This window comes from Cervus canadensis, chromosome 12, assembly GCF_019320065.1.
Source record: "Cervus canadensis isolate Bull #8, Minnesota chromosome 12, ASM1932006v1, whole genome shotgun sequence".
In the NCBI taxonomy this organism is placed as follows: Eukaryota; Metazoa; Chordata; class Mammalia; order Artiodactyla; family Cervidae; genus Cervus; species Cervus canadensis.
In genome coordinates this window covers 49,491,952-49,509,453 of record NC_057397.1, presented here as the reverse complement: position 1 = coordinate 49,509,453, position 17,502 = coordinate 49,491,952, and the positions used below count along the sequence as shown (strand labels likewise).

The 17,502-nt window shown below is 35.6% G+C and overlaps 1 protein-coding gene across 1 annotated transcript in view; it reads right to left on the bottom strand.

The window, feature by feature from the left end:
- The window catches only part of CSMD3 (CUB and Sushi multiple domains 3), a 1,309,925-nt gene that overhangs the window by 87,746 nt on the left and 1,204,677 nt on the right, over positions 1 to 17,502 (bottom strand). Inside the window, exons 46-50 of the mRNA XM_043483744.1 lie at positions 10,026 to 10,106; positions 8,954 to 9,067; positions 4,642 to 4,830; positions 4,118 to 4,264; positions 1,379 to 1,567 (exon numbers count right to left, since the gene is read on the bottom strand). Coding sequence (XP_043339679.1) covers positions 1,379 to 1,567; positions 4,118 to 4,264; positions 4,642 to 4,830; positions 8,954 to 9,067; positions 10,026 to 10,106 — 720 coding nt within the window. The remainder of the gene's footprint in view (positions 1 to 1,378; positions 1,568 to 4,117; positions 4,265 to 4,641; positions 4,831 to 8,953; positions 9,068 to 10,025; positions 10,107 to 17,502) is intronic.

Genomic DNA, 17,502 nt, shown 5'->3' with positions numbered 1-17,502 from the left:
GAATAATTCTTGATAATTGATATTTAATTGTTCAAAGTTCAGAGCATTTAAAGTGTTTATTTTAAATCCATATGATATAGAAGTTATTATATATATTTTAAATTCTCATGATTTCTCATGAAAAATTATGAGATCATGATTCGTTTTCAGATCAGTTCTGGAAAACTACCTAATGCTAGAGATGTATAAATACATTTGCTATTCATTGGTCAAAGAAAAGCTGATGTGTTGACAGTTTATTAAATGTACCTATTCTACAAGAAGCCAGTGCCTTCAGTGTTGGTAACCCCTGTCTAATAAAGAATTAATGTTTCTGCATCAATAAAATAAAGAAACAGTTTTTCAGTTCTCATTTTTTTTCCATATATCTATGAAAGCTATATTTTCATGAATTAGAGATCACAATTTAACAAGTAAAAGAAACCATTTCAGTTATCTGGTAACATCAAATCTCTGTTCATTTCATCTTGCTGTTATTAAATTTTAAATTTTAATTGATTTGTTTTATATTTTATTTCTTTATATAAATTGCCTTCAATAGGTAAATTAGAGGTAACCCCCATTATTTTATTAAAAGTGCTTTGTATTTTTAATGTGAGTGTTCACAGTTGTTATATATGCCTTCATATGCTGGGTAAAATAAATCAAATGTAAATTTAAATTTGATATTGCAAAATAATGTGATATGTTTTAAGACTGTCAAAGTCCAATGACATTACATCTTCTGTGGAATTGTTAAACTTGTCTTTCCCTAGTAAGAGACTCAACTACTTTTTAAAAACATTTTTGAACCTAGTCCAAAGCTCTAAAATGTGCGATTTGTTGATTTGCCATTCTTTTGCATTGCACGATCAATGATCAGAGTGTGCTTTGATTTTTAACAAAATGAAAGTAATTTCTGTCAAGTTAGCTAAACAGTGAAGAAAAAATAATGTGGTCATTGGCTACATTTTCCATTTTCTTTTACATTTGTTGCACTGAGAACACATGTTTGCATACTTGAGAGTGAATGTTTTCAGTGACCTTGCCCATCTTTTCCTCTCTTTTCTCTGCAGATTCGACACTAACACAAAATCCAGCTCTGGGTCATTCATTTCTGACAGCTAAGTGATGGGGATGGTAGATGTATGAGTAGAGTATGCATATAAATGGAGAGAGTAAAGACATAAATCACATAACAACAATGGAAGCATTATAAAACAATGTGTCACATGCTCCTCAAATTTATCAGCCTGTGTTTTCAAGCCTTATTTTCCTTAGAGGTATCTATAATATGCTTCCAAATATTTATAATTTTAGAAGTTTCGGCAATCTAAATGAAAAAGCTAAACAAGGTTAGTCTTTTATCAATGTGCCATTTTTGGTTAATATACTTCACCTTGACAAGCGGGGACCGGTGCATCCCATGCGTGATACCCATAGGAAGACTTTCTGCACACAGCACTGCTTTTCCCGACAAGTCGGAATCCTCGATCACAGGCCCAGCGGACCACACTATTTAGCTGTCCTCCTGTTTGACTGATAATGTATCCATGAGGCGGGGATTCTGGTGTACTACAGTAGAAAGCTTTTTTTAAAAGAAAATAAAAAATCACTGTATAACTAATGAATAGAAACTCTTTACAATCCAGTTATAAAAATATAATAATACTAGTTCATAAAAACTGGTCAATTCAATTGCCATCTAGGTGAATTTTACTTCATATGGACATCATATTATTTTCCATCCACTTGACAATCTATTGACATAACCTTTAGGAGACATAACTATTTCTGGACTTTTTTATAATTCTTATTGTCACTGAAGATGTCTCCTAAGTTGAAATACATTATACTTTTGTAACACCCTGAAGGTTCAAAAGCTGAACAAATAGTTCATTGAATTTTGAAATGGTATTATTTCCTGCCATTTGAAAGGCCTATATGCTACAGTTTGGGTAGCAATATTTTAAAGCATGTATCTACATGTCACTTTGAAATTATCTCCAGACACCTATGTCATGTTAGGGCATGCATTTCATTTTGGTGGATGTCTAAAATAGATCCCTCCGCATTTCATAATCCTCTCTCCCAGTTTATTAAAGCGTTTCCATGCTGTCAAGAGTGCTTACATATGGTGATAAAAAATGCCAATAAAATAACACTTTTTTCATCTCCTGAAGTCTGAAATGTCAAAAGATAATGTCAACTGGCTTTTTCATATACATGTACTTTTGAGACTATTCAGCCTGGCAGGATCCATTTACCCTTTGAAACTTCAATGTATTCATCTGAGAAAAAATGAGACTTTAGGGGTAAATAGTAAGAAAGAGATGGACTTAGAATATATGTGTCATAACCTGTCATTTTCTAAAGGCAAAATATGTACTCAATATGTCAAGTCATTCTTAGGGCTAAAAATGATGTTTTCATTATATTTATGTCCAACTTTGTCATGAAGATCAACATAAATAAGTCTTTAATATAGTCTTTAATATGGTGAATCTAATGCTTATAATTGTTAGATTTAAATGGTTTCCCTTTAAGTTATTATCGTCATTAAAAATACAACTTAATGTTCTGACTTTTTAAATAGAGTCTGGGCACAGCTTTAATAAAAAGATACATATAAAGTTCATATGATAGAAACTTTGATTAAAATATGAAAAAGTATTAAGAATGACTTGGGTACATATTTCAGCCTTTAAATATTTCTCCTTTGCATGCCTAATAATATTTCAAACAATAGATATCTATTATAGGATAAAAATTGTAAATATGCTATCATGTAATGTCAGTAACAACTTACTTCTAATATGGAAAAGACACATTGTTGACAAACTATCATCTTATAGTTTTAAAATCAAAGTAGACAAAAAATATTACATTTCTGTATTATATACTAGCCATGCAAATTTATATAAATGAGTAAAATTCAACAGTTTATCTTTAAAACTAGAATCAAATTTATTTAAGTTTATGTCTACAATTGTGTCAGAATAATTTATAAAATATTTAAGAAAGCAATTTTCAGTAAGACTGATATGCAATGATCCATGGCTTCAGGAGACATGATCTGAACACTAAAGAAAGAGATGACTGATTGGCTCTGAAGTGTTTTGTTCCTGAGCACATACCCATGGCCTCTGACATGACTTAGTGAAGTCGCTCAGTTGTGTCTGACTCTTTGCGACCCCATGGACTGTAGCCTACCAGGCTCCTTCATCCATGGAACTTTCCAGGCAAGAGTACTGGAATGGGTTGTCATTTCCTTCTCCAGGGGATCTTCCTGACCCAGGGATCGAACCCGGGTCTCCCGCATTGCAGGCAGATGCTTTACCATCTGAGCCACCACGGAAGCCCATCAGAGCAAGACTCAGTTTAGCCCACAGCCAGTCCCTCTGACATGACTTAGGATGGTAATAAACAAAAGGGATATAATCTTTGCATAATAGAAAACCATGTACACTTATTCAACAGGAATATTTTGGGTTCAGTATCAGTAGACTTCATAAACAGGAAGGCATATAGAAAAAGCTATTTCATCTTGATATTAAAAAGAATTTTCAGCCCTCATCTTTTTCACTATTATTCAGTGAAAAGCAATGATGAAAAAACAATTAATTTTTTTAAAAAATAAAAGTTTTTAAGTGATCTATTCATCATTTTGTATTTTAATATTTAAAATATTTTAGCAAGTATCATAAATCAGCGGGCAATGATGAAAACAAAGATTTTTACAATTGTATGTTTATCTTTTGTTTAAACTTATTAAAGGAGTTATTTATATATTAAATAGATCAGATACACACAATTGAGCAACACTATTATTTTTTGACTGTTCAAGGGAAACGTCTCTGGGAAAATAAGCACTTAAAGTATCAAAGTTTATAATTAAGTCATAAATACTTTAAGTGCTTTTAATTTTTCACAAATCATGTGAAAGATATAGTAGTTTATCACTATAATAAGGAAACAGAGGGACAGAAATGTTATATAAATAACTCAAGAAACATCAATAGAGGAATCATGATTCAGATTCATACCTAACTGAATAGTATCTGTGTCTATGCTCCTTAATCACAACCATACTGAGGATTCAGGTGAGATCTGCACTGAAGTTATAAGTATCACATACCTATATATCTTATCCGGAAGCCTTTCTTGTTATTGCCATGATCTGCTGACCATTGAAGGAATACTTCATGACCATTGCTTGTTATGTTGAAAGCAGATGAATAATCCCCACTGAGTGAAACAAGCACTGGGCTTTGAATGTTTGGTCCTTCAGAAAGAAAATAATACAGTTTAGATATAACTGAGCAACTTATGCTTAGTATTTCACATATTTAGAATAGTATTAAATATGGTGAAATTCATCCAGGACCAATTTACTTCATCAACAATAACTTAAACATAACATAACATGTTTGTTTATACATCTTAATTCCATAGCTAAAGCAGCTACAATTTATAACATAATGATCAAGCTAAGTACAATTTTCATATGGTATATAGGTAAGTTTGATGTTGCTACTTTCTGAAATTATCCATAAGATAAAATAAAGTCATATAGGCAGTTGTTTATACTGAAGGCCTGAATGTATACTTAAGCATTCAAATTGAATTTGTGAATATCCAGTAAATATAACCTATGGTTACCATCATACACCTGAAGAACATCAAATTCTTTTTCTGTCTGGAAGAATTCTACAAACATGCTGATGTTATATCCTTTTTCCACAGAAATGCTCCAGGCACACATTTGAAGATTTGGGTAACTGTCAGGATATCCAGGGCTCAATATGACTCCCGTAGAATCCAGGCGTAATTCATTGGCGGGACAGAGCACTGTCAGAAAAAAATGTATCATTAGATAATGCTCATGTTTCAGACTTAAGTGAAAACTGCATTTTATATACTGCTTATTCTGTTTCTACGTTAGATAACAATAAAGGAAACAATACTTTGAACTATGTGTATAAAATGACAACTTGTATAATAAGCTTGCAGTTCAAAAAATGAAGCAATGTCCTAAAATTGTATGATATCAATTTCCTTTTTTTATTACATGGGAGACACATTTTCTTTCTGGATTAATAAATATAAATATATAGATAATTAAAAGACAAGGCATTTACTTCCTTCTCTATCTTTATTATTTCCCTATCTTTCTTCATCTTCTTATGTTCTTTTCCCTCTGCCTCTCTTATCTAAGTCCTTTTTCTTCTTGACTTTTTCTTTTGTCCTCAAACTTTCATTCACTCAGGTATGTGAGGACAGACAGGAAGTTGCCATTCCTCAGAGTATTCATTCCAGACAAAGCTACTTCTCTAATCTCAGGAATATGCTTAAACCATGAGGATTTAAAACAATTTGGGGTCACCAGTTACCTTTCCAGACCAAAAAGGTAAGACAAAGCATAAGCTGTTCATTTCATAAAAATATATCAACTGCATCTCCAAAGTATAGTACACTAGTAAATTATGGCAACATATGATTGTTCTTTAATCAAGTTAATAACTCAAAATAACTTGAGTTAATAAAATCTGCCATAAATTAATATACAGATATTTGGATTTTTACTATAGAATATACTATAGCTAATCTAAGAACTGTTTTCTTTCTTTTTTATTACTTCTATCTCTCTTATTGAATCTGAGATGTCTGCATATTGGATGTGATTTCAAAGTGAAAAAGTAACAATTCAACAAATAGTATTGGATCATTCTCAGTCTAAAAAGAGAAATCTGATGTTTGCTTTTTACAAAGTGAAAAATATGTAAAATAAACAAATGAACAAATGAAGAGAAATGGAATGAAAAAAAATGAGTCAAAGATAAAGATGAATGAATATATAGCTATGGCATATTGAAATAAAGGATATAAATAATTAAAAGATATGACAAGGAAGTTTTAAGAAAAGGGTTATGTTGCGTGTGCCCAGCTACTGATATTTAATATTTCTGAAATATTTAGCTAGGTGAGTAACTGTGTTATTGAGCATGTCAACAACTCACTAAAAACCATTCAGCTCCTTCAAAGCCTTCAAGGTTAGTCCCTGCATGCCTCTCCAGCTTTGTTTTCTGCTATTCCTCCTCTGAAATAGAATGCTCCAAACATACTGGATAACCTATAATTTTCTCAATTTGGCATATCTGTTAGTTCTTCTGTTTCAAATGTCCTTCTCTCGTCTGATACACTTGAACTATTCGGGCACCTCAAAACCCAGACCAGGTCTCACCCTCTGTGAAATACTTCCTGAATCTCTCCTCCATCAGTCCAAGCAGAACTGCTTATTTCCTTCTTGGTGCCTCTTAATGTATGCTTCTATTATTGCAGTTAGTTAATTTTATGGCTATAATTTCTTGGCTTTTTAAACTTTCTTCTTAGGCTATTGTTATAGAAAAGCAAGTGTACGTCTTAATAGTCCCAATGTTTTAGACTGAACAAATATTCCACGTTACATTTGAAAAACTGAGACAATTCGATATAACTTACTATAAATACAAAAATTAACCTATTCTCATACTAAACCGATATGAAGCAAGAATATACTGTTAAGCACTTTCTGTGTATTATATCACTTATTTGCCACCACAACTTTAAGAAGTGTATACAGTTTTTCCCCTTTATACATGTTTTGGTTGCTAAGTCATGTCTGACTCTGAAACCCCATGGACTATAGCCCACCAGGATCTTCCATCCATGCAATTTTCCAGACAAAAATACTGGAGTGGGTTGCCATTTCCTCCTCCAGGGGAACTTCCAACCCAGGAATCAAACCTATGCCTCATACACTGGCAGGTGGATTGTTTATTTTTGAGCCACCAGGGAAGCCTTAGTCACCTATTATATTTTATTTATATTAAACCCTTTGAAGAACATCATATTTAGAGATGCTTTCCATGTTTTAAGTGTGATATAAAGAACTAAAGAGGATCCAGGGAGGAATAACAAAAGTGATGTAGCCTCTTTTAGGAGAAGTGAAAAAGTAAAATAATTTAAAATAGATTATTAATAAAAATAGTATTATTGGTTACAACAGATTCCAAAAGAATAACAATTTTTTAGCAGGACTGTGAATTAATTCAGTTGAAGAAAAAAAATATTTTTTTGGCCATACTGTGTGGCAGGATCTCATTTCCCCAGATCAAACCTCTTCCCCTTGCATTAGGAACATGGAATCTTAACCACTGGACCCAGGAAGTCCCTAAACAAATATTTAAACTCAGAATTTTTGCCAAAGTGCTAGGTCAATTAATTAATACAGTAACTCTGTCTAAACTCATTCTGAGGGACAATTAACTTTAGTTAGTACCCATAGTATTATTATGGAGCAAACATTGATTATCTCCTTTTTTGTACTCTCCACAGAAGATAAAATAGGAGGAGACACACTTACTACAGGAAATTCTGATTTTAGAAATAAGATATTGAAAGTCTTGAGATATGAGGGACTCAAATAACAAGGTTAACAAAATTGTTTTTTTAATTAAAAATAATTAATTTTTAATTAAAAATAATTTAATTTTAATTAAAAATAATGCTGAATTTGGATCTAGATATAAATAAGAAGTATTGCTCTCCAAGAGCTCACAATTAAATTATATATTGGGTCAAGGAAGAAACCTTGACATGTAATTGCTTGTTCATTCAGGAATACAGGTGATAAACTTCAGAATTAACAACCAACCCTAAGATGGCCTACAAAATCATTGATTAAGATCAAGGGAAATTCTTATACTGGTGCTGGTTATACCTCCAAACTCATCTTTTCTTTCTTGATGCTTTGAGAGCCCTTATCTTCTAAGACTAAGGACTCCACAGAGGTAGAAAAATCAAACATTTCTTCCTACTGACAGCATGTTTGAAATAATAAACAGAATTTTTGTTTTATCATTAGAAGAGTTAAGATACTACATGGAAAATTGATTTCTATTTCTTAGGAATAAACCCCAGTGAAGGAAGCAATTCAAGAAAATCTGGGGAGGGATAATCAAAATCAATTTTACTCAAGTTAACCAATATTTATAATTAATTACTATGTAAAAGAAAGAAAGAAAGAGAAGTCACTCAGTTGTGTCTGACTCTGGAACCCCATGGACTGTAGCCTGACAGGCTCCTCCATCCATAGGATTTTCCAGGCAAGAAGACCGGAGTGGGTTGTCAGGTGTATTAGGCACTATTATGGCCCTAGGAGCTACACAAGTTAATAATACATGATTCCTGAACATCAAAATCCCAGTACATCATTCAAGATCCATCATGGTCTTGTCCTTGTAACACTGAATTCCTTGAAGTCTGCATTTCACCATCTTTCATTTCTGTGTCTTTGCATATACCTCTGTTTCTTGGCTAACTCTTTTGCTAGCTCAGTTCTACCAAAGTAAGTATAATTTGTTATTCAGAACCCATGACTAAGGGAGTAATGCCTCCATCAATCTTTGCCTCTCATATAAACAGCTTAATATTATGATTCTACCTTAATGCTGTATGCTACAGCTTATATGGCTGTCATATTCCTTACACCATTTTGCTTTCATAGCAGGGACCATTTGCAACTTTTCTTTTGTTTTTTCCCTTAGATCTTCATTCTTAATATGTGCTCAGTAAAGTTTAATGATTCTAGTGGTTAGAACAGAAGCTACTTGAAATCCACATTGGAACCTTTATTTAAAGTGGTTTCTCTTGCTTTCTATCTCCACTTCCAAACCTCACAGCAAAAGTAATTTAAATAAGTTGAACTGACTATGGAATAAACTAGAAAAATTAAACCTTGGATGAATAAACAGTGTTTAGTTAAATCTGATAAATAATGGAATGAAAAACACCATATATGAATAATATAATTTTTAAATTACTGTCAGTTAAATATATAATAATTGTATAAAATAGAGTTTTCTCAATTTTGTTAGTACTGAATTAAACATAAAACAAATACTTAGAAATAAATAATCATAAGAATTGGTACCTTGACAAACGGGAGGTGCTCCATCCATCTGGAGTCGTTCTCCTAATCTGCATGTCAGAATTGCGTTACCAACCAAAGTAAATCCTGGAAGACACTGATATCTAATAATATCACCTATTGAAAAAACAGGCAGAAGGGGCTTCAGATAAGCACCAAGGTAATGGTTAAAATAAACAGATGGTTCAGTTATAAAATCTGAATATTTTTTCTTTCAGTCATTTTCAATCAGTATAAAAATTCTATTAGTTGTAAGCAGCGATGATATTCAAAATATTAAACTACTAGTAAGTCATGAGCACTGACCAATTAGAACTGAAGCCAAGAATAAATACCAATAAAACTGGTACTAGAGCAATCCGATCATATATAAGCAATAGTAGTAAGGAAATAATCTGGTTGGTACAGGTAAGATATTCATTAAAAGTATATCAAGCAGTTAAAAGGATTCCTAGTTGCTGCTATCAAGATTAGATTCACATTGGTCATTGATATTTTCTTACATTTCTCAGCCAAAACTAATATTAATAGATAATAATGATAAACTTTATTTTGTTACATTAAGATGCATTATTTTCTTACATAATTTTTCAAACTATGAGATATTATTGAGGCTACATTTCCAATAAGCTTTGAAAGGACTTTATTTTTGATCACATGGAATATAATGAGTTATTTTCAAGGATATGGAAATCAAATGTCATCTAATACAACCTGCATATCATTTATTATACATATCAAGTTTATGCCTGAATTTGAAGAACAATAGTTAAGACTACAGTGTTGGAAGGTAGCAAAATAATAATTTGGAAATAACTACCAGAATAGTTATATGGCTCAGATTCCTGTACTGTTTTCTAACTGTACATTCTAAAAATACAGAATTTTTTTTTTCTTACCTAACATTCCCTTGCCTCTTTTCACTGTTTTCCATTCTTACAAATTCTAAACAATCCCCATTAATCCAGGGAAAGAAGGTTTAAGACAGGCTGCTACTATCCTTTATTTTTATTGATTTTAAGCAAAACCTTTGTTAACAGTATGTTTTCTTTGAAAGTAATTTAAGACACTTTACCTATTTCAAATTCATCATCTTCTGTCAAAATTTCAGCGTTAGGTACGGGTGGTGGAGGTTGACACACTCTTAGTTGATAGGCTGTAAAGATAGATAATGCTTATTCCTTCTCTGTACAGCTATATATGTATATATCCACATATGTGGAAAAAAAGCAAAATTAAAGAAGGTTTATTTGTAAGAATAAAAATAAATGGTAGAATTTATCAAGTTTTAACCATTTATTTTAAAAAATGCTACAATATTAAGGAGGAATTAATCACTCCTTCTGGAGTAGGGAAAGGCTACCTGGAGAAGAGAAAGACTACCCACTCCAGTATTCGTGCCTGGAAAATGCCCATGGATGGAGGAGCTTGGCGAACTTCAGTACATGGGGTTGCAAAGAGTTGGACACAAATGAGCGACAAAGAACAATCACTCCTTAAATAGTTTTCTATACTAACCCTTCTTATTTCTCACCCTCATTCTAGTCCTTCTGATTATGTACTTCTATTTTGGTGTGATCACTGTTTGGAATTATATACTCATGTCAGTTTATGTGCTAATACCAATCTTTCCAAGGTTCGTCACCAAATTCCCTGCATCTAGCAAAGTGCCTAGCATTTAGTCATAATTGCAAACAAGTACCCAATGAGTACTCCATTCCAAGAAATATTATAAACATCTTACTTATATTAACTCTACTAACCCTCACAAAAACTATATTACTTAATTTCTGTACCTAATCTATAGTTATTCCAATTTGAAAAAAGAAAATTGCTAAAACAATTAAGAATGTGTCCAACTCCTATAGCTACAGAATGTCAGAGAAGGGATTTGAACACAGACAATGTGATTCCAGAGCTTCCTTTCACCAAACTAGATTAGTATGTTTACAAGTTAAGTGCAAGTTCAGTTGCTCAGTTGTGACCGATTCTTTGTGACTCCATGGACTGCAGCAGAGCAGACGCCCCTGTCCATCACCAATTCCCGGAGTTTATTCAAACTCATGTCCATTCAGTTGGTGATGCCATCCAACCATCTCATCCTCACTCATCCCCTTCTCCTCCTGCCTTCAATCATTCCCAGCATCAGGGTCTTTTCAAATGAGTCAGTTCTTCCCATCAGGTAGCCAGAGTATTGAAGTTTCAGCTTCAGCACCAGTCCTTCCAATGAATATTTAGGACTGATTTCCCTTAGGATGGATTGGTTGGATTTCCTTGCAGTACAAGGGACTCTCAAGAGTCTTCTCCAACACCACAGTTCAAAAGCATCAATTCTTTGGTGCTCAGTCTTTTTATAGTCCAACTCTCACATCCATACATGACCACTGGAAAAACTATAGCTTTGAATAGACGGACTTTTCTTGGCAAAGTAATGTCTCTACTTTTTAATATGCTATCTAGGTTGGTCATAACTTTTCTTCCAATGAGCAAGCATCTATTATTTCATGGCTGTGGTCATGATCTGCAGAAATTTTGGAGCCACCAAAAATAAAGTCAGCCACTGTTTCCATTGTTTCCCCATCTATTTGCCATGACGTGATGGGACTGGATGCCATGACCTTAGTTTTCTGAATGTTGAGTTTTAAGACAACTTTTTCATCTCCTCTTTCACTTTCATCAAGAGGCTCTTTAGTTTTTCTTCACTTTCTGCCATAAGGGTGATGTCATCTGCATATCTGAGGTTACTGATGTTTCTCCCGGCAATCTTGATTCCAGCTTGTGCTTTAACCAGCCCAACGTTTCTCATGATGTACTCTGCATATAAGTTAAATAAGCAAGGTGACAATATACAGCCTTGACATACTCCTTTTCCTATTTGGAAACAGTCTGTTGCTCCATGACCAGTTCTAACTGTTGCTTCCTGACCTGCACACAAATTTCTCAAGAGGCAGGTCAGGTGGTCTGGTATTCCATCTCTTTCAGAATTTTCCACAGTTTGTTGTGATTCACACAGTCAAAGTCTTTGGCATTGTCAATAAAGCAGAAATAGATGTTTTTCTGGAACTCTCTTGCTTTTCTGATAATCCAACAAAAGTTGGCAATTTGATCTCTGGTTCCTCTGCTGTTCCTAAATCCAGCTTGAACATCTGGAAATTCATGGTTCATGTATTGTTGAAGCCTGGCTTGGAGAATTTTGAGCATTACTTGACTAGTGTGTGAGATGAGGGCAATTATGTGGTGTTTTGAGCAATCTTTGGTATTGCCTTTCTTTGGAACTGGAATGAAAACTGACATTTTCCTTCCTGTGACCACTGCTGAGTTTTCCAAATTTGCTGGCCTATTGAGTGTACCACTTTCACAGAATCATCTTTTAAGATTTGAAATAGGTCAACTGGAATTCCATCACCTCCACTAGTTTTGTTTGTAGTGATGCTTCCTAAGACCCACTTGACTCTGCATTCTAGGATGTCTGGCTCTAGTTGATGATCACACCATTGTGATTATCTGGGTCCTGAGGAACTTTTTTGTAGCTCTTCTGTGTATTCTTGCAACCTCTTCTTAATATCTTCTGCTTCTGTTAAGTTCATATCATTTCTGTCCTTTATTGTGCCCATCTTTCCAGGAAATATTCCTTTGGTGTCTCTAATTTTCTTGAAGAGAGTTCTAGTCTTTGCCATTCTATTTTTTTCCTCTAATTCTTCACCTTGATCATCGAGGAAGGCTTTCTTATTTCTCATTGCTATTCTTTGGAACTCTGCATTCAAATGGGTATATCTTTCCTTTTTGCCTTTGCCTTTAGCTTCTCTTCTTTTCTCAGTTATTTGTAAGGCCTCCTCAGACAACCAATTTTCCTTTTTGCATTTCTTTTCCTTGGGGATGGTCTTGATCCCTGCTTCTCATACAATGTCATGAACCTCCATTCATAGATCTGCAGGCACTCTGTCTAGCTTCTAATCCCTTGAATCTATTTGTCACCCCCACTGTATAATTATAAGAGATTTGATTTAGGTCATAACTGAATGGTCTAGTGGTTTTTCCTATTTTCTTGAATTTAAGTCAGAATTTGGCAATAAGGAGTTCATGATCTGAGCCACAGTAAGCTCTAGGTCTTGTATTTGCTGACTTTATAGAGGTTCTCCATCTTAGGCTGCAAAGAATATAATCAATCTGATTTTGGTATTGACCATCTGGTTATGTCCACGTATACAGTCTTCTCTTGTGTTGCTGGAAGAGGCTGTTCACTATGACTAGTGCGTCCTCTTGGCAAAATTCTATTAGCCTTTGCCCTGCTTCATTCCGTACTCCAAGGCGAAATTTGCCTGTTACTCCAGGTGTTTCTTGACTTCCTACTTTTGCATTCCAGTCCCTTATAATGAAAAGGACATCTTTTTTGGGTGTTAGTTCTAAAAGGTCTTGTTGGTCTTCATAGAACTATTCAACTTCAGCTTCTTCTGCATTATTGACTGGGGCAGAGACTTGGATTACTGGTGATATTGAATGGTTTGACTTGGAAAGTAATAATTATCCTGTCATTTTTGAGACTGCATCCAAGTACTGCATTTTGGACTCTTTTGTTGACTATGATGGCTACTCCATTTCTTCTAAGGGATTCCTGCCCACACTAGTAGATATAATGGTCATCTGAGTTAAATTCACCAATTCCAGTCCATTTTATTTCACTGATTCCTAAAATGTCAAAATTCCCTCTTGCCATCTCCTGTTTGACCACTTCCAATTTGCCTTGATTCATAGACCTAATATTCCAGGTTCCTATGCAACATTGCTCTTTACAGCTTTGGACTGTACTTCCATCACCAGTTGCATCCACAACTGGGTGTTATTTCTGCTTTGGTTCCATCTCTTCCTTCTTTCTGGAGTTAGTTCTCCACTGATATCCAGTAGTATCTTTGGTATCTACCAACCTGGGGAGTTCAACTTTCAGTGTCATATCTTTTCACACTGTTCATGGAGTTGTCAAGGCAAGAATACTGAAGTGGTTTGCCATTCCCTCCTCCAGTGGACCACATTTTGTCAGAACTCTCCACCATGACCCGTCCATCTTGGGTGGCCCTACAGGGCATGGCTCATAGTTTCATTGAGTTAGACAAGGCTGTGGTCCATATGGTCAGATTGGTTAGTTTTCTGTGATTGTGGTTTTCAGTCTGTCTGCCCTCTGATGGAGAAGGATAAGAGGTTTATGGAAGCTTCCTGATGGGAGAGACTGACTGAGGGGAAACTGGGTCTTGTTCTGAAGGGCAGGGCCATGCTCAGTAAATCTTTAGACCAATTTTCTGTTGATGGATGGGGCTGTGCCCTCTCCCTGTTATTTACCTGCTGCCAAACTATGGTGGATGTAATAAAGATAATGGTGACCTCCTTCAAAAGGTCCCATGCATACATTGCTACAGTCAGCGCCCCCAACCCTGTTGCAGGCCACCGCTGACACACGCCTCTGCTGGAGACTCCTGGACACTCACAGGCAAGTTAAATCATATATTTCTAATTTTCTACATCATTTGAACTACTCATCCCATTATATTAGGTTCCTATTTGAAATAAGTTAAAAGCTACTGAAAAAAAGGTCTATATGAATCTAAGTATCATGACTACTGGCCCCTGATGATATCTATATCACAATCATTTACTTGATTAGAGACCATTTTCACTAGTAGCTCTCAAAAAATGTAATATGCTATGATCAATTCAAGAAACACATTTTCTGTTATTAAAACATTTGAAGAAAAATGTATTGTATATGTTTAATTTTATTACTTAAACTTAGGAGTTAAATTCTTTATGTCAGATTTCCCAGGTGGCTCAGCGGTAAAGAATCCACCAGCAATGCATGAGTTGTGGGTTCAACCCCTGGGTCAGGAAGAGCTACTGGAAGAGGAAATGGCAAGCCACCCCAGTACTCTTGCCAGGAAAAGTCCTATGAACACAGGAGCCTGGTGTTCCTGACAGTCCATGAGTCAGACATGAATGAGCAAATTTTCCATTTCCAAGTTCTTGATATACCTCAATATGAATATAAAAATTATGACGTTTAAAAGACATAGTAACTTGTCTATGATCACACAGCTAGCACAGGGTTTATCCAGAGCTCCAGCCCTATTGTGAGAGTATTATGAGACTTCTGAGGAACATCAACTAGACCAGTTAAGGAAAACTCTAATAAAAAGAGATGAAATGAGATAAATTTTAAAGGATGAGTGAGATTTTTCCAGTGCTGAAGGGTAATCGTGGGCAGAAGAACATTCCAGATGGTGGAGGAAACATGGGTAATAATTACAATTTCAAGGTAAAAGGTAGTTGTGAGAAATGCCAGAGAGGTAAGAGAAAGGGGAGTAGAAGATACAGAGAGCCCAACAGGATGTGATACTTATGAGACTGCTTCAGAGGACAGTATTTTATCTATTAATATCTTACTTGAGAAAGAGATCAACTCAGAAGTTAGAGAAGTGTAGAGATACCCGTATGTGTATTATTTTACTTTTATTTGCCTGTAAAGTTTTTTTTTTTTTTTTAAACTTCAAGCTAATCTTCTTGAGTTTTTCCAGTAGTCACATATGGATTGAGAGTCAGACTATTAAGAAAGCTGAGTGCCAGAGGATTGATGCTTTTGAACAATGGTGTTGGAGAAGACTCTTGAGAGTCCCTTGGACTGCAAGGAGATCCAACCAGTCCATCCTAAAGGAAATCAGTCCTGAACACTCATTGGAAAGACTGATGTTGAAGCTGAAACTCCACTACTTTGGCTACCTGATGCAAAGAGCATTTGAAAAGACCCTGATGCTGGGAAAGACTGAAGGTGGGAGGAGAAGGAGACGACAGAGGATGAGATGGTTGGATGGCATCACTAACTCAGTGGACATGAGTTTGGGTAAACTCCGGGAGCTGGTGATGGACAGGGAGGCCTGGTGTGCTGCAGTCCATGGGGTCGCAAAGAGTTGGACAGGACTTAGTGACCAAACTGAACTGAATCTTCTTGAGGCAGGAGGCAGATGGGCCCCTCCAGGGTAAAGTAATCGGAGATTCATTCTCTATGGACCAAAACTCCAAGAGGAGAATAGCAGGATAATTAAGAGAGGAGGTTGGGTCCTGCACAGAATATATATTTCTTATTTCAAAGTCAGGTCTCTCTGACCACACATGCTCAGAAAAGCTCCTTGGAGGTCAAAGGGGACTGATGCTAACTAATGCCAGGCTACCTACAAGCCTCTTTCATAGACTCTAGTTTGACTAAGAGACGCATGCGCACACATGGAGGATCTTGAGATATACCAAACATGGACTGTGATTGGCCAAATGAAAATGACTGGCTAAAGGAAACCCAGAAGAAATACACCATAAAAAGTAATTCAAACTGCTACAAGGGGGTGACTTGGGGATTCTCCCTCTGAGACTGCCTGTGTGCCTCTATCCACTGTACTCTTTAGTATTTACTCTTCAGGTCTACTGTTCTCTTTTTCCTCTTAATATATACTTACTTCACTACTTGCCTTCTTTGTGGAAATTCTCTGCAAAGCTGAAGGGCTAGGGCCCTTGTCACTGACCACTGGAATAGTGGATCGAATCTCATGCATCTACCACCACAATGTGGCCCCAGTCTCTGACTGGGAACCCAAACACCCCTCCAAGTTGCAGTGAAGAGGAAAAGTCAAAGTTTTACATAAACTCCTGCTTGTTCTGCCTCTGTAACTCAGCTTGCTTCTTGCAAGCTGACCTGGATCACGTAGGTCATGAAGTCTCAGAAAGTGGGGACTTACAATACTAGGAACTGGTATTGTAATGAGCTTATCTCTCTCACCCTTGTGCTGTTCTTTGCAATTGCCCAGCCCCTGCAAACCTGTTTAATCATGCCTGTCTGTGTGAAGGTCAGGCATCCCCCTCCCAATCTTGACTGCTGTTCCCACACCTGTGAAACCCCTTACTTTAAACCAGCCTATTAGCAGCTAGTGTTGCCCACTATGGTCTGTCTATAAATACTCTGTAACCCCTTTGTTTGGGGCTCAGAGCTTGGAGTGTTAACTCCTCTGGGCCGGCCAGCATAACAAACCTGAGTTCTCCAGCTCTCCGAGTGTGGTGTTTGGTTTCTCAACTACTGGTTTCTGCAACAGTAGCAAGCTGAAGCCACCTAAGATCATTCTGAGCTCTTCACTGCCCACTTCCCCTTACCCTTTACTCTTTTTTTTCCTAATCACAGAAGTCTATTTTGTGGTACATGCAATCATGAGTTGTTTTAACCTTTATTATTTTCCATTTATTAGTTTACTTTTTCATTGATGATGGCTACATCTAGGCTTTAAGATATGAGGGAGGAGAATATTTATCTGTCTTTTTCACAATTTAGTAATTAGTGCCTATGATTTTGTTTATGATCCAACAAATATTTGCTAAATAATACACAAACATAGGTTTCTTCAGGAAGGAGTCTTGTAACAAATAGTCTTCCCTAAGATGACTCTAAATCTAAAATTTTAAACGGGGATGAAATAGAGGTAATTGTGAGTCAGAGTGCTAGAGAATGGGATCTGAACAGTTCCTGCCTG